The sequence below is a fragment of the Schistocerca nitens genome, chromosome 12, assembly GCF_023898315.1.
Source record: "Schistocerca nitens isolate TAMUIC-IGC-003100 chromosome 12, iqSchNite1.1, whole genome shotgun sequence".
Taxonomy (NCBI): Eukaryota; Metazoa; Arthropoda; class Insecta; order Orthoptera; family Acrididae; genus Schistocerca; species Schistocerca nitens.
In genome coordinates, this window is record NC_064625.1 from 141,123,889 (window position 1) to 141,142,768 (window position 18,880).

Below are 18,880 nucleotides of genomic sequence, written 5' to 3' on the forward strand. Positions count from 1 at the left end.
TCTTCCAAGTCCTTTGCTGTCTCTGACAGAATTACAATGTCATCGGCGAACCTCAAAGTTTTTATTTCTTCTCCATGGATTTTAATACCTACTCTGAATTTTTCTTTTGTTTCCTTTACTGCTTGCTCAATATACAGATTGAATAACATCGGGGAGAGGCTACAACCCTGTCTTACTCCCTTCCCAACCGCTGCTTCCCTTTCATGTCCCTCGACTCTTATACCTGCCATCTGGTTTCTGTACAAATTGTAAATAGCCTTTCGCTCCCTGTATTTTACCCCTGCCACCTTTAGAATTTGAAAGAGAGTATTCCAGTCAACATTGTCAAAAGCTTTCTCTAAGTCTACAAATGCTAGAAACGTAGGTTTGCCTTTCCTTAATCTTTCTTCTAAGGCAAGTCGTAAGGTCAGTATTGCCTCACGTGTTCCAGTATTTCTACGGAATCCAAACTGATCTTCCCCGAGGCCGGCTTCTACTAGTTTTTCCATTCGTCTGTAAAGAATTCGTGTTAGTATTTTGCAGCTGTGGCTTATTAAACTGATTGTCCGGTAATTTTCACATCTGTCAACACCTGCTTTCTTTGGGATTGGAATTATTATATTCTTCTTGAAGTCTGAGGGTATTTCACCTGTTTCATACATCTTGCTCACCAGATGGTAGAGTTTTGTCAGGACTGGCTCTCCCAAGGCCGTCAGTAGTTCCAATGGAATGTTGTCTACTCCGCGGGCCTTGTTTCGACTCAGGTCTTTCAGTGCTCTGTCAAACTCTTCACGCAGTATCGTATCTCCCATTTCATCTTCATCTACATCCTCTTCCATTTCCATAATATTGTCCTCAAGTACATCGCCCTTGTATAGACCCTCTATATACTCCTTCCACCTTTCTGCTTTCCCTTCTTTGCTTAGAACTGGGTTTCCATCTGAGCTCTTGATGTTCATACAAGTGGTTCTCTTATCTCCAAAGGTCTCTTTTAATTTTCCTGTAGGCAGTATCTATCTTACCCCTAGTGAGAAAAGCCTCTACATCCTTACATTTGTCCTCTAGCCATCCCTGCTTAGCCATTTTGCACTTCCTGTCGATCTCGTTTTTGAGACGTTTGTATTCCTTTTTGCCTGCTTCATTTACTGCATTTTTATATTTTCTCCTTTCATCAATTAAATTCAATATTTCTTCTGTTACCCAAGGATTTCTACTAGCCCTCGTCTTTTTACCTATTTGATCGTCTGCTGCCTTCACTACTTCATCCCTCAAAGCTACCCATTCCTCTTCTACTGTATTTCTATCCCCCATTCCTGTCAATTGTTCCCTTATGCTCTCTCTGAAACTCTCTACAACCTCTGGTTCTTTCAGTTTATCCAGGTCCCATCTCCTTAAATTCCCACCTTTTTGCAGTTTCTTCAGTTTTAATCTACAGGTCATAACCAATAGATTGTGGTCAGAGTCCACATCTGCCCCTGGAAATGTCTTACAATTTAAAACCTGGTTCCTAAATCTCTGTCTTACCATTATATAATCTATCTGATACCATTTAGTATCTCCAGGGTTCTTCCATGTATACAACCTTCTATCACGATTCTTAAACCAAGTGTTAGCTATGATTAAGTTGTGTTCTGTGCAAAATTCTACCAGACAGCTTCCTCTTTCATTTCTTAGCCCCAATCCATATTCACCTACTACGTTTCCTTCTCTCCCTTTTCCTACACTCGAATTCCAGTCACCCATGACTATTAAATTTTCGTCTCCCTTCACTATCTGAATAATTTCTTTAATTTCATCATACATTTCTTCAATTTCTTCGTCATCTGCAGAGCTAGTTGGCATATAAACTTGTACTACTGTAGTAGGCATGGGCTTCGTATCTATCTTGGCCACAATAATGCGTTCACTATGCTGTTTGTAGTAGCTTACCCGCATTCCTATTTTCCTATTCATTATTAAACCTACTCTTGCATTACCCCTATTTGACTTTGTGTTGATAACCCTGTAGTCACCTGACCAGAAGTCTTGTTCCTCCTGCCACCGAACTTCACTAATTCCCACTATATCTAACTTTAACCTATCCATTTCCCTTTTTAAATTTTCTAACCTACCTGCCCGATTAAGGGATCTGACATTCCACGCTCCGATCCGTAGAATGCCAGTTTTCTTTCTCCTGATAATGACATCCTCTTGAGTAGTCCCCACCGGGAGATCCGAATGGGGGACTATTTTACCTCCGGAATATTTTACCCAAGAGGACGCCATCATCATTTAATCATACAGTAAAGCTGCATGTCCTCGGGAAAAATTACGGCCGTAGTTTCCCCTTGCTTTCAGCCGTTCGCAGTACCAGCACAGCAAGGCCGTTTTGGTTATTGTTATAAGGCCAGATCAGTCAATCATCCAGACTGTTGCCCTTGCAACTACTGAAAAGGCTGCTGCCCCTCTTCAGGAACCACATGTTTGTCTGGCCTCTCAACAGATACCCCTCCGTTGTGGTTGTAGCTACGGTACGGCTATCTGTATCGCTGAGGCACGCAAGCCTCCCCACCAATGGCAAGGTCCATGGTTCATGGGGGAGGAATCCTGTATTAGCTTTATGCATTTTCAAAGTTGTGAAGTCCTTTTTGTATAAATCCTGTATTAGCTTTATACAAAAAGGACTTCACAACTTTGAAAATGCATATAAATTAATTCAAAGTACCTACATAGGTGACTGTAGTATCAATTTGTAGGGAAACACATAAAGTTTTATCTCGCATAACTCACTAGTGCCGAATCGCACTGTAAAGGTCACTAGCAGCAGTTGCATTTAAGATGGCTGCCTTCACTGGACCCGAGCGTGCTAGTTGTGTTTCGGTTTGAAGAATCGAAGTCGGCGACAACAGTTCAGTGTAATTTGCATACCACGTATGACTGTTTGGCGTGTGTTGAATAACCATTTGCATTTGAAACCGTACAGGCTGATGATCGTACAAGTAATAAAAGACAGTGATAAAACTGCCTGCAAGAACTTCTGTGCAGATATGTTAAATCGATTACATGAGAATGAACATTTCTCGGATAAAGTCATCTTTTCTGACTAGTTGACTTTTCACTTAAGTTGCAAGGTTTACACACATAGCTGTAGAATTTGGGGCACTGAAAGTCCACACCAAACATTGCAACATGTTCATGAAAGCCCTAAACTGAACATTTTTTGTGCATCGACCAAGAACAAAGTGTACAGTCCCTTTTTTTCTGAGAGAGAACCACCAATGGGATAGTGTGCCTGGATACGTTACAACAATTTTTGACACCACAGAGTGATGAGGATGACCAAAAACGAAATGTTTACTTCATGCAATATGGTGCACCATCCCACTGCCTGACTGACACCCAGGGTTTTCTCAGTGATCGCTTTCCAGGTCAACTGATTGGCCATGATATGCCAACTGCATGGCCCCCACATTTCCCAGACTGACACCACACGATTTTTTTTTATGGATCAACAGTTAAAGTTATCGAGAGGGTTGTATATACAAGGTTACTGCAGCATTTAAATTCACATAATTTGCTGTCAAATGTACAGTTTGGTTTTACAAATGGCTTAACAACTGAAAATGCTATAGTCTCTTTTCTCTGTGAGGTTTTGGACGGATTAAATAAAAGGTTGCGAACGTTAGGTGTTTTCTTTGATTTAAGGAAGGCTTTTGACTGTGTTGACCACAAAATATTACTGCAGAAGTTGGAACATTATGGAGTAAGGGGAGTAGCTTACAATTGGTTCGCCTCCTACTTTAAGAACAGAAAGCAGAAGGTAATCCTCCGCAATATTGAGAGTGATAATGATGTTCAGTCCCAATGGGGCACTGTTAAATGGGGCGTTCCCCAAGGGTCGGTGCTGGGGCCACTGCTGTTTCTTATTTATATAAATGATATGCCTTCTAGTATTACAGGTGATTCAAAAATATTTCTGTTTGCTGATGACACCACCTTGGTAGTGAAGGATCTTGTGTGTAATATTGAAACATTATCAAATAATGTAGTTCATGATGTAAGTTCGTGGCTTGTGGAAAATAATTTGATGCTAAATCACAGTAAGACTCAGTTTTTACAGTTTCTAACTCACAATTCAACAAGAACTGACATTTTAATCAGACAGAATGGGCATGTTATAAGCGAGACGGAACAGTTCAAGTTCCTAGGCGTACGGATAGATAGTAAGCTGTTGTGGAAAGCCCATGTTCAGGATCTTGTTCAGAAACTAAATGCCGCTTTATTTACCATTAGAACAGTATCTGAAATAAGTGACATTTCAACACGAAAAGTAGTATACTTCGCATATTTTCATACGGTTATGTCATATGGTATTATTTTTTGGGGTAATTCTTCTGATTCAAAAAGGGTATTTTTGGCTCAAAAACGGGCTGTTCGAGCTATGTATGGTGTAAGTTCGAAAACCTCTTGTCGACCCCTATTCAATAGTCTGGGAATTTTGACATTGCCCTCACAGTATGTATTTTCTTTAATGTCGTTTGTTGTTAGCAATACTAGCTTATTCCCAAGAGTTAGCAGCTTTCACTCAGTTAATACTAGGCAGAAATCAGATCTGCATGTGGAATGCACTTCCTTGACTCTTGTGCAGAAAGGAGTGCAGTATTCTGCTGCATCCATTTTCAATAAGCTACCACAGGAACTCAAAAAGCTTAGCAGTACCCCAAACACTTTTAAGTCTAAACTGAAGAGTTTCCTCATGGCTCACTCCTTATATTCTGTCGAGGAGCTCCTGGAAGAGCTGGAAAATTAAGCGAATTCCAGTGTTACATTGTTGATTTTCTTTATTTAAACTAACGACTTTTCGCCTGAATATGTTTCTTATATTTCATTTTATCTGTTTCTACAATCGTGTTATAATTTCATGTATTGACTCGTTCCATGACCATGGAGACTTCTTCTAAATGTGGTCCCATGGAACAATAAATAAATAAATATCGTGTTTGTACCTCCTGTGCTGGCTGCTCTACCTGAACTTAGAGCAAGAATTTATACTGCCACTGAACAAGTTACGCTTGTATTGCTAGAGCGAGTTTGGGAAGAAATTGACTTACAACGGCATGCTCGAGATTCGAGATTCTTTTTTACGGTCTCTTTTTCTTCTGCGCAAAGATTGTTACAGGATACATGTATCTGGACACACTGGAAAATTGGCTTATGCCACAACTGGAGACTGACAGTGTTGACTTCGTCTATCACCAGGATGGTGCCCACCCCACTTCCATCATGATGTTGTGAATTCTTAAACAGCAAATTGAGAAACTGATGGCTGGGTCACGGTGTGGTTGATGACCAGCAATTCACGTTATGGCCTCCACACTATGCTGACGTAACCTTGTGTGATTTTTATGTGTGGGTCAAATAACACAGCAACAGCACAGCTGTGAAACGGCTTCAATAGTTTATAATAACCTTGTATGAGAATCCCTTGTATGGTATTCACTTAATAGTAGCTTCCCAATTTTATTTGCAATGTAGCATTGTTTGACAGCTCACTGGAAGATTGGATAGCAATTCTTCAGATTCATTATGACTAGAATTTTCAGCTCCCCACAAGCATACTGCAGTTTTTCTTTATACCTGGCACTCAGTATTTGTATTGTATTTGGTATTTCACATCTGATGTATTCATGGATGAAATGCATGTCTTTACCTGTTTCATATGACCATTAAGAGACTGACTCCATAACCGAATAGTCAGTGTAGATGATCACCACAGGTGGACCCAGGTTCGATTCACAGTTCTGCTGAGGATTTTTCATCAGTGAGAGGACTGGAATGAGGTGCACTCAGCCTCGTGATGCCAACTGAGAAGTTACTCAAATGCGAAGTAGCATTTTCACGATCTAAAAAGTTCACAAAATGGCCACTAGAGAAGTGCGCCGACCGTGTGTTCCTCCGTACTGTACCCGCACGACACTGCAATGCAATGGGTGACACAGTAGTTGCTCAACATTCCTTAGGCCACTGAGGCCTGCGCAACAAGTTCATTAAGACAGTGTTTGTTGTGTCGATTCCCTAAGGTCTCGACACAATGAGTGGCTAGGTGCACGCGAAACTAACGCAGACGGGCGTAAATTCTGAAACAGGAGACTGGATGAAAACTATAAAGAAAAGAAGAGAGATTTTAATATACTTAACTTTAATGTAGTCTTGTTCTTGTTGAAATACATCTCTTGCATAGTAGTAAGCAATTAGCAATGATACACATGGCGCCTTGCTAGGTAGTAGCGATGGACTAGCTGAAGGCTATTTAATCTGTCTCTCGGCAAATGAGAGGAATACTTGGTAGGTCTAGTCGCAAGCTATGTCGTCCGTACAACTGGGGCGAGGTCATGTCCGTCTTCTGACCTGCCATGTGGTGGCGCTAGGATTGCGATTACATAGTGGCGACACGCGGGTCCGACATGTACTACAGGACCGCGGCCGATTTAAGTTACCACCTAGCAAGTGTGGTGTCTAGCGGTGACACCACATTCCTCCCCCGCAAATCGGCGAACGGTCGTGAGATAAGGCTTCCGCCCGCCGTGGGGAGGACCCCATGTTGACGTATGCGATGAGGTGGGGAGCCTAACAACAGGCGAGGCTGTGCCACCCGCACCCGGCCATTCGGTCCGAGGGGAGCTAGGAAACGCCTGCAAACCTAGTCCAGGGTGCACGTCAACACGAGGTGTATGCGCACGTAATGAGACAGAAGGGTCGACCTCCATGTGGTCGGAGCACCCGACGGGCGAAGACGACATCTGGTCCGGAGCGGGCAAGAGGTCCATGGCGGAGGACGGCTGGTCACGGGAAGCAAGCGGCGGCGCGTGACCCAGGGAGGCGCCATGCGGTTGCAGCGAAGCGTCCGCTGCGGGCGGCGCCGGCGGCGGCTGCGGCGGCGCGACGCCATGAGGCAAAATGGAAGGCATCGTCGGTAACACCTGGGGATGAGGCGAGCCAGTAGATGGGTCCCCAAGGCGCTGACCGGACGGCTCCGTCGCTGAAAGCAGACGGGGAGCGGCAGAACCCAGGCGACGACAGAGGCGCAGCCGATTGAGATGCCGACGCACCTCACCAGAGGCCCCCAAAACCAAATACATCGCGCGGCCGAGGCAGCGAAGAATGCGCCCTGCGAGCCAACGCTGTGAACCGCGATAGTTGCGATAATAGACAACGTCGCCAGGAGCAAAAGCAGGAGACTGCCGCTGCACAGGAACCTGATGTGGCGGATGCAGCAAAGACATCAGAGTTCGATGAGGACGACCATGGAGCAATTCAGCCGGCGAGCGACCATCGCGAGGCTGAGAGCGATATGAAGACAAAAAGAGCAACAAAGCGTCCTCCCTAGAATGCGACTCTTTCAATTTCAACATCTGCGACTTGAAAGTCCGGACCAATCGTTCAGCGGCACCGTTTGACTGAGGCGAAAACGGCGCGGATGTCAGATGTTGAATACCATTGGCCTGGCAGAATGACTGAAATTCTGCGGACATGAATTGTGGGCCATTGTCGGAAACAATAGTCTGCGGAAGACCTTCAATGCAACAGATAGCAGACAAGGCTTGGATGGTGGCAGAAGACGTCGTGGAAGACATCCGGACAACAAAAGGAAAATTACTGAAAGCATCGACCACCACCTACCATCGAGCATTCCAGAATGGACCAGCAAAATCGATGTGCAAGCGTTGCCAAGGGGAAGTGGCTTTCGGCCATGCAAAGAATTTCCGCGGCGGTGCGGATTGTTGTTCGGCACACGCCACGCAAGAGGAGCACATAGTCGTAATCGCAGCATCGATTCCGAACCAAGTACAGTGCTGACGAGCAAGTGGTTTCGTACGCACTATACCCCAATGTCCTTGGTGAAGAAGCTTTAAGACAGAGGACTGTAACGAACGTGGGACTACGACTCGGGATTGATCATTATCGGAACGCAACAACAAAACACCACGTCGGACAAAAAGTCTCTCCTTGTGGGCAAAAAATCGGCGAACCAAAGGATCCTCGATCCGTGACTTTGCTAAGGGCCATTGCGTAGCAACAAAACGCAAAACAGGAGCAAGGACAGGGTCAGCAGCTGTGGCTGGAGCTACACGACGAAAATCAATCGGAAACGATTCGACCACGTCATCGGCTTCCGAATCAATGAACATGCAAGCAAGTTCGGAAGAATCGAATGCTTGATCCTCAGCAACAGGCAAACGGGACAACGCATCAGCGTTGCCGTGCTTAGCAGTGGACCGATACAAGATATCGTAGCGGTACTGCGAGAGAAAAAGTGACCAGCGAATGAATTTCTGCGCTGTACGTGGAGGTACAGGCTTGTTCGGATGAAAAAGTGATGTCAACGGTTTGTGGTCCGTGATGATGGTAAAGTGACGACCATACAAGAAATCGTGAAACTTTGTTACACCCAACACAAGAGCCAAAGCTTCCTTCTCTATTTGTGAATAATTTCTTTGCGCAGATGAGAGCAATTTGGACGCAAAGGCAATAGGGCGATCATGCGAGCCATCTTTGTGCGCAAGCACAGCACCGATCCCGAAATCCGAGGCATCTACCATCAACAAAAGGGGTTTTCGGGGATCGAATGGCGTAAGGCAAGTATTTGAAAGTAACGCCGATTTCAACTGGCGAAAGGCGCGTTCGCATTCCGTCGTCCAGACGAACGGAACACCTTTACGGCGTAAGCGATGAAGCGGAGCTGAAATGGAAGAAGCATTGCGCACAAATCGGTGATAATAATTTACCTTACCCAGCACACTCTGTAGCTGTTTTAAGTTCTGCGGTGACGGCAAGTCCTGAATGGCACGAAGGTGCTCTGGACTCGGATGTATACCTTGGGCATTTATGACATGCCCCAGGTACGGTAAGGCACGAGCAAAAAACACACATTTGTCCTTCCTCAAGCGAAGACCATTCTGACGCAATACCTGAAATAATGTCCGGAGATTCTGCAAATGTTCGGCTTCTGTCTTTCCTGAGATCACAATATCGTCCAGATAGTTCGCAGCAGTAGGGACCGACGCACAAATAGTTTGTAAATATTGCTGAAATAAAGCAGGGGCGGATGCACACCCGAATGGCAGTCTTTTGAAGCGATACAAGCCAAGATGCGTGTTAACCACTAAGACGCGCTGGGATTCTTCGTCCACAGGTAGTTGCAAGTACGCATCTGCTAGGTCCAATTTTGAAAAATATTTTCCCGGGCACAGTTTGTCAAAAAGATCTTCCGGGCGGGGCAAAGGAAAAGTAGCAGTCACAAGTTGTGGATTCACAGTTGCCTTGAAGTCCACGCAAAGTCTCAGTTTTCCGGAAGGTTTTGGCAAAATGACTAAGGGTGAGGCCCAGAGAGAAGCCTGCACACGTTCAATTACACCTTGAGATTCTAAATCGTGCAATGTTCTTGCGACCTCATCACGCAATGCGTGGGGAACATTGCGCGCTCTGAAAAATTTCGGTTGCGCGTTATCTTTCAGTTCCAAATGCGCTTCATAGTTCTTAGCGCAACCAAGGCCCGGTGCAAAAATGTCTGCAAATTCTTCACAAAGACGAGAAACACTGGCGGAAGGCACAGTCTGATTCACTGATAGGACCTGATTTACAATAGACATATTAAATAATTGAAACAAATCTAAACCAAACAAGTTCACTGCACTAGAGGAACGAAGAACATAAAATGACACAAGTTTTGTCTGTCCCTTGTATGTTGCAATAAGGCTGCACTGTCCTAACACAGGTATATGCTGTCCTGAGTAACTAGTTAACGTAACATTTGCGGCACGCAATGGCGGGGCGCCCAGTTGTTTGTACGTGTCGTGATTGAGCAATGAAACTGCAGCTCCGGTATCGAGCTGGAATGGTATCACTTTTCCTGCAAAGTCTAAGTCCACAAAAAGTTTATTGTCTTGTTGACGACAAGAGCGACTGTCTCGTGCAATTTGAACTGAGACAGGTACAGAAGCACTTGCAACTTTACGGGATTTCCGGCGACGTCGACGCACACTTTGGGTGGGACGAACACAGTCACTGATAGCTAAAGTGTCACTGGACGGGTGGGAATGAACTACATTAATGTCCATGGGCGAAGGTCCTCGAGCCTGATTGTCCTGGGTTCGATTCCGGCGCGAAGCAAAGGGCCTGGAATTTGTGTGATTGTCTGATCTTAACTTTGTCTGGCAAACACTTTGTACATGTCCTTTCTTTTGACAGTAAAAGCAAATAGCTTGGCGTGACGGGCAATTTTCACGCGAATGTCTAGTTGCACACCGCGGGCAAGATTTCACTGCATTTGCTTGCTTACGCGGCGCACGTGGTTGCAAGCTAGGCGGCCGCTGCGAAGTCGGGCGCGAGGGCCGCTTAGCGTCCCGTGCAGCGGGCCCGGCGGGCCGATTAACGTGACACACTGCTGGCGAAGTTTCAAATGATGCCTGAGCAAAGTCAAGTGTGTCTTGCCTGTCCAATATGTCTATCACTTGTTGCAGGGAGGGATTTACGAGTTTCAAAATCTGTTCCCGAATGCGAACATCAGAAACGTTCTGTGCAATTGCATCACGCACCATAGTATCTGAATATGGGAGGCCACATTCACAGGCAAACGCGCAGTCTCTAGTAAGTCCTTGCAAAGTTGCTACCCACTCCCTGTTAGTCTGACCGGCCGTACGTTTTGTACGAAAAAACGTATACCGTTTGGCAACTACATTTACTGTTTCTTTGAAATAGGCATCCAAAGCAGACAAAATTTCTTCGTAGGACAGAGTTGCTACGTCGCGTCGGGGAAACAATTTCACTATCACACGGTAGGTAGACACACCGACACAAGAAAGCAAAAACGGCTGCCGCTCTTTACCTTGAATTCCATAAGCAGTGAGGTGGAAGTTGAACTGATCGGCCCACTCAGTCCAGCTCTCGTTATGGGCCTCAAAGGGCCTAAATGGCGGTGCGACAGCGTTGTGTGGCTGCGGTAGCGATGAAGCGGCTGCCGCCGCATCGGTTTGCAGCGCACGTTGACCCTGGACGAGCTGTCCAAGGGCTTCCAATAACGCCTGCGTCTGCTGATTCTGCAAGCGAAAAAATTCGGACAGTACATCTGGAGAATGCGGCGAAGCCATGACACAAGCAAATTAGAGCAAGTATAACACAAAGACTGCAACGTGGGCGCGGCACCACTCCTCGGCGCCAAAATATTGTTGTGTCGATTCCCTAAGGTCTCGACACAATGAGTGGCTAGGTGCACGCGAAACTAACGCAGACGGGCGTAAATTCTGAAACAGGAGACTGGATGAAAACTATAAAGAAAAGAAGAGAGATTTTAATATACTTAACTTTAATGTAGTCTTGTTCTTGTTGAAATACATCTCTTGCATAGTAGTAAGCAATTAGCAATGATACACATGGCGCCTTGCTAGGTAGTAGCGATGGACTAGCTGAAGGCTATTTAATCTGTCTCTCGGCAAATGAGAGGAATACTTGGTAGGTCTAGTCGCAAGCTATGTCGTCCGTACAACTGGGGCGAGGTCATGTCCGTCTTCTGACCTGCCATGTGGTGGCGCTAGGATTGCGATTACATAGTGGCGACACGCGGGTCCGACATGTACTACAGGACCGCGGCCGATTTAAGTTACCACCTAGCAAGTGTGGTGTCTAGCGGTGACACCACAGTGTTTCCTTTTTTCTGGAACCTAGTAATCACATTTGAGAAGAGTTGGAGACTGACATGTTAATGTAGTTTATTCATATTCATTCCTGAAGAACTTCACGTATGCACTTCAAAGATGAATTATTGGATTGGTGCATAAGTTTGTAGTGTTTTTCGGTAAATTTATTAAACACAACAGAGACTTTAGTCATCAATAATATATTCTCCTTCACTATTTACAACGGTCTGCCAATGCTGGGGTAACTTTTTGATTCTGCAACTCTAGAAATCTCACGGTTTTGAGATGAAGAGCTTATCGAGCCATGTTTGGAGCACATTTTCATATGGATAGGAAATTCTTTGAAGGGTGTTTGAGAAGAGTGTGGAAAAGTTGGAAATCACAAAGTCAGATGAATACGGTGGTGCAGAATGGCCTCAGTTGTTGACAGTAAAGGTTAGCAGTGATGCTCACTGTGGTGTCACCGTCAGACACCACACTAGCTAGGTGGTAGCCTTTAAATCGGCCGCGGTCCGTTAGTATACGTCGGACCCGCATGTCGCCACTATCAGTGATTGCAGACCGAGCGCCGCCACACGGCAGGTCTAGAGAGACTTCCTAGCACTCGCCCCAGTTGGACAGCCGACTTTGCTAGCGATGGTTCACTGTCTACATACGCTTTCATTTGCTGAGACGACAGTTTAGCATAGCCTTCAGCTACGTCATTTGCTATGACCTAGCAAGGCGCCATATTCAGTTACTATGAATGTATACTGAACAGATAATATTGCGAATCATGTACCGTCAAGAGCGACGTTCATCATTAATGGATTAAAGTTAAGTGTCAAACTAATTACGTCCACTTTCTGAATTCTCATTCATTGTCATGTTCCAGACCTCATGTCAGTATAGTTCTTCCCTCTTCACGCCAGCCTGTGTCAGCTAAAACGCGTGTATTTCGGCCTCCATTCGTAACACGGTGTTGGCTCTTCTGCCAACACAACACTTGCACCTCAGGGGAGCAGTTCACAGTACATTACACCATCGCTGTTCCATCAGATTCAAAACATTATCTTTCGTTGATGCATTCAGGTTTTTGTAGGGGAGTTGCTGCTTTGTTTCGACGCGACCATTCCCCTCTTTTCCTTATGTTAGCATAAAGATTGGAACTGTGACCAGAAATGATACACTATAGAAATGGTCTGTGTTGTTCACGAAACAACTGAGGATGGGCAACCGGAGATGCACTTATGGTCAACCAAAGATTTTTTTGTGATTTTGGCATAGAGCATGTGGTACGGTACACTCGATTTTTGAACCTTCCTCATTGCGTGTAAATGTCATGCAATGATGGAAAGATCACAGTCCATCGCTTTTGCCAATTCTCGAGTACATTGACTTGGATCATTATCGACTGATGCGTTTAAATCTTCTTCATCAGATCCCTGAAGGTCTTCCTGAAATAATGTCAAAACGATGCTCCTTAAAATGAGAAAACCATTTTCTTGCCGTGCTCTATGCAGTGGCATTATCCCCATGTTGTTGTTGTTGTTGTGGTCTTCAGTCCTGAGACTGGTTTGATGCAGCTCTCCATGCTACTCTATCCTGTGCAAGCTTCTTCATCTCCCAGTACCTACTGCAACCTACATCGTTCTGAATCTGCTTAGTGTATTCATCTCTTGGTCTCCCTCTACGATTTTTACCCTCCGCGCTGCCCTCCAATGCTAAATTTGTGATACCTTGATGCCTCAGAACATGTCCTACCAACCGGTCCCTTCTTCTTGTCAAGTTGTGCCACAAACTCCTCTTCTCCCCTATTCTATTCAATACCTCCTCAGACATGGCACATATGTTTCTGCCTTAACACATACACGTCACAATACCAGAGGAGGAAAGTCGGTACTCACCATATAGCAGAAATGCTGAGTCGTGACAGGCACAATAAAAAGATTCACACAATTGAAGCTTTTGGCCATTAAGGCCTTTGTCAGCAGTAGACACCCCCCCCCCCCCCACACACACACACAAATGCAACTTGCACACAAATCTGCAGTCGCAGAGAGCTGAGACCTTACTGCGAACAGGACCACCAGTGCATAATGGGAGTGGTGACTTAGTGGGGGTAAAGAGGAGGCTGGGGCGGGGAGAGGGAGGGATAGTATGGTGGGAGTGGCAGACAGTCAAGTGTTGCAGTTTAGACAGAGAGCAGGAAAGAAGGTGCGGAGGAGGGAGGGGGTAAGTAGCGAAAAGGAGAGAAAAAAAAAAAAAAAGAAATTAAAAGACTGGGTGTGGCGGTGAAATGACGGCTGTGTTGTGCTGGAATGGGAACAGGGAGGGGGCTGGATGGGTGAGGAAAGTGACTAACGAAGGTTGAGGACAGGAGGGTTACGGGAACGTAGGATGTATTGTGCATATACGTCAAAATCATAATGTTTTGTTGGTGCACAAGTTTGTAGTGTTTTTGTTTTGCTTGCTAGTAATCCAGTTGCTACGGGTTTATTTACTGACTGTCATGTTTTATTTGTAGTTCACTGTTGCTATTTGAGTTTATATACAACCATTTTGTCATTTGGAGATAGCGAGAGGAAATGTGAATGCTAGAAAATGGAGTGCCAAGAGGAGAAATCGGAAAATTTCCGGTATATTCTTCTGTTTGAGTGCAATAGAGGGGGGACAGCAGTGGAGGCAGCCAGAAACATATGCGCCATGTATGGGGATAATGCCAATGGACAGAGCACAACAAGAAAATTGTTTTCTCATTTTAAGGAGGATCGTTTTGACATTAGTTCAGGAAGACCTTCAGGGATCTGATCAAGATGATTTAAACGCATCAGTCGATAATGATCCAAGTCACTGTACTCGAGAAATGGCAAAACCAATTAACTTTGATCTTTCCATCATTGCGTGACAATTACACGCAATGAGGAAGGTTCAAAAATCGGGTGTACCGTACCACATGCTCTAAGCCAAAATCACAAAAAAATCTGTGGTTGGCCATATTTGCATCTCCAGTTGCTCATCATCAATTGGGTCTTGAACAACACGGACCATTTCTATAGTGTATCATTACTGGTCACAATGTTGATTGGAATACTCTCTTTCAAATTCTAAAGGTGACAGGTGTAAAATACAGGGAGCGAAAGGCTATTTAGAATTTGTACAGAAACCAGATGGCAGTTATAAGAGTCGAGGGGCATGAAAGGGAAGCAGCGATTGGGAAGGGAGTGAAACAGGGTTGTGGCCTTTCCTTGATGTTATTCAATCTGTATATTGAGCAAGCAGTAAAGGAAACAAAAGAAAAATTCGGAGCAGGTATTAAAATCCATGGAGAAGAAATAAAAACTTTGAGGCTCGCCGATGACATTGTAATTCTGTCAGAGACAGCAAGGGACTTGGAAGAGCAGTTGAACGGAATGGACAGTGTCTCGAAAGGAGGATATAAGATGAACATCAACAAAAGCAAAACGAGGATAATGGAATGTAGTCAAATTAAGTCAGGTGATGCTGAGGGAATTAGATTAGGAAATGAGACACTTAAAGTACTAAAGGACTTTTGCTGTTTGGGGAGCAAAATAACTGACGATGGTCGAAGTAGAGAGGATATAAAATGTAGACTGGCAATGGCAAGGAAGGTGTTTCTGAAGAAGAGAAATCTGTTAACATGGAGTATAGATTTAAATGTCAGGACGTCGTTTCTGAAAGTATTTGTATGGAGTGTAGCCATGTATGGAAGTGAAACATGGACGATAAATAGTTTATACAAGAAGAGAATAGAAGCTTTCGAAATGTGGTGCTACAGAAGAATGCTGAAGATTAGATGGGTAGATCACATAACTAATGAGGAGGTATAGAATAGGATTGGGGAGAAGACGAGTTTGTGGCACAACTTGACTAGAAGAAGGGATCGGTTGGTAGGACATGTTCTGAGGCATCAACGGATCACCAATTTAGTATTGGAGGGCAGTGTGGAGGGTAAAAATCGTAGATGGAGACGAAGAGCTGAATACACTAAGCAGATTCAGAAGGATGTAGGTTGCAGTAGGTACTGGGAGATGAAGCAGCTTGCACAGGATAGAGTAGCGTGGAGAGCTGCATCAAACCAGTCTCAGGACTGAAGACCACCACAACAACAACAACAACAACAACAACATCATCATTACTGGTCACCGTTCCAATTTTTATGCTAACATAAGGAAAAGAAAGGGATGGTTGAGTCGAAACAAGGCAGCAACCCCCTACAAAAACCTGCATGCATCCACGAAATAATGTTTTGAATGTGATGGAACAGCGACAGTGTAGTGTACTACGAACTGCTTCCCTGAGGTGTAAGCATCACTGCTAACCTTTACTGTCAACAAGACGACTCCTTGATAATGCCTACCTGCATTTTGCTAGTCTGACAAAAGATACTAAGGGGAGTTAGGTTGGGAAGCCATTCTGCACCCACCTTATTCATCTGACTTCGTGCCCTAAGGTTTCCATCTTTTCCACACTCTTCTCAAACGCCCTTCAATGAACTTTCTATCCATATGAAAATGTGCTCCAAACATGGCTCGATGAGTTCTTCACCTCAAAACCACGAGTTTTCTAGAGTTGCAGAATCAAATAGTTACCTCAGCATTGGCAGACTGTTGTAAATAGTGACAGAGAATATATTATTGATGACTAAAGTCTCTGTTATGTTTATCTGTTGTGTTTAATACACTTACAGAAAAATGTTACAAACTTATGCACCAATCCAATAATTCATCTCTTGAAGTCCATATATCAACTTATTCAGCATTGAATACAAGTAAACTACATTAACACGTCAGTCTACAACCCTCGTCAAGGTTCCAGACAAAATATAGATACAAGGATTAGGTGCCTTCCTGAAAACTGTTTAAGTTCTCACGTCTCTTTACAAATGTAACTTTGGTAGTCATTACATTGTCTCCTGGAAACTGAACATTTGGACACAAAATCCAGATATTTGTGAGTAGTTTGACAATCATTGCAGAGAATGCATGGCAAACTAGTGTTCTTTAGATCACAACTGATTCATTCATTCATTCATTCGACAACTATAAGAATAGAAGTATCAGTTAGTAAACATAGTACTCAATATGACATGAAATGTGCAACAGACATAATTTCTTATTCTTCTAATTAAACTTCAAGAATATCTTAAAAGCAAAAAACTAGAATCTGTTAGTTACCTTGGAACTGATTTAAATGCTGTCTTCACAAGTGACTTATCTTCTCCACAATGAGAGCAAGTCCTCTTGATCGTTTTGGTGGAAGCATACGCATCTAACGCTTCGATAATGGACCGTATTTTTGATGTCCCGACAGAGATATCGAGCATTAAAATCAGGAAAGAGCTGATTTTTACATCATAATTCAGACAACTGCAAACAAATAAAAATGCATAAAGTCATTTTGCTTTAATTAAATAATTGGGTTTATTTGTGGCTTAAGCCAATGTTGCAATTTGACCATTGCTTTGGCTTCTTACAGTGTAACTATGTTTGGAGGGTCTCTCTCTCTCTCTCTCTCTCTCTCTCTCTCTCTCTCACACACACACACACACACACACACCTATCCTGAATTACACAGTGTCACAGAGAAGAAAACTCAAGCACTAGCTGCTTCTGACAGAGGTAGCTGCAATATGTATTGAACCACCACTCAACTTCCACAAATGACCTACCAGGTACAAAATAAACCCCTCACTATAAAATCAGCACACGTTCTAGAAACACCGATCATACAAAACTTGACTCTCAATCTTAACAAATAATATCCTCAGCCACATGGAGAGGAAACTGGTGATTCGGTGCTTCTGGATATTTTTAAAGCTCTCGATTCAGTACCACATACATGCCTTCTAAAAGTGTGGAGCAGAGGAAACACGTTTTTGCAAGTGAATAACTGAAACCTTGTTTTATTTAAAAAATGTTTCATTCAGTAATAGTACTTTTATGCATTTTTGAAATCTAGATACCTTAATTAGGTTCAGAAAATAATGTCACTCAGATTACGTCCTTGCTGGAAACAAATTTAGATCCTCTCCCGAACGTTATGCACGGCTCTGGCCAACATTTCCTTCAACCCAGCTTCAATTTCCTGTCTAATGAAACCTTGAGGTCATCAACTGTGCAGCACCCGTTCACGTACACTCGTGATTTCAAGTAGGCCCAAAAAGAGAAATCACAGATCGATAGATCGGTGAGTGTGGGGACCGATGCACTTCACCAAATAATGAAATGAAATGTCCTGGGAACATCTGCCGAACTACTTATACGGATGCTCTTGCCGTACGAGTTGCAGCACTATCCTGTTGGAACCACTTTTCTCTCATGTTCACTCAATGCCTTTCAAGTTCTGGATGAAGAAAGTTGTTACACATTTTGATGTAACACACTGATGGCACAGTAACTGTGGTTAACAGCTCTTTAAAATGGTAAGGTCCAGCAATCCCTATCTTGGAGATACTGCACCACAGTCTTACTTTTGAGCTGTGGAGAGACTTTTGGTGTAGTTCATGTGGGTTTGATGCCCATTACAGGCAGTTCTGTACATTAATATAACCAACTAGATGAAAATTGGTTTCATCACTCAAATACTGGGACATCTACATCTTCTGCAAAAATATCATCCATTATACCACAAAATTCTCTATGCTTGCACACAGTCTGTTTCACTTAACTGCTGGACAATCATTATTTTGTATGGGTGAAATTTGAGATCATCATGTGAGATCTGATGAGGCATAAGACGTGACATACCCAATACAGCCTGGCACCTAGTGGATAACTTCAGACTAGCAAGAACTGCTGTTCTCACTCTATCTACATTTTCCACAGTTTGAACTGCATCACGGATCCAGCACTTCTAAATGCTGCAACTGATCAGAGTATAGTGTTTCGATCTGGGACTGCATCTTAACATCTGACATCAAATTTTACATGGAAAAGACATTGAACCGTGACCACATAATCATTGTTCCTAAAGAACTGCTCAATCATGAACAAATTTAAGGGTGGCAGCTAGTCAAAAAGTACTTTAGGGAATTGGTTTAAAAAATTTATTTCAAAGGCACAGTCAAATCTTTACAAGTTTCCCCCCAGAACAAATTCTGCTGTGCCTATATGACACAAGTTGTCTGCCTGTCAGAACTGAGGCAGTTCTGTCCAGTTAAAACTGCTGAAGAGATGCCACGCGTCCTACGCTGAAACTGCTAGCAAATTCATGCCATCAGTTTTAGC

General features: G+C 43.8%; 1 protein-coding gene across 2 annotated transcripts in view; it reads right to left on the reverse strand.

Moving 5' to 3' along the window:
• Window positions 1-18,880, reverse strand: part of LOC126215215 (uncharacterized) — a 374,241-nt gene that overhangs the window by 65,612 nt on the left and 289,749 nt on the right. For both annotated transcript variants that reach the window (XM_049941882.1, XM_049941881.1), the window contains one exon: window positions 16,829-17,020. In XM_049941882.1, the coding sequence (XP_049797839.1) occupies window positions 16,829-17,020 (192 nt within the window). The remainder of the gene's footprint in view (window positions 1-16,828; window positions 17,021-18,880) is intronic.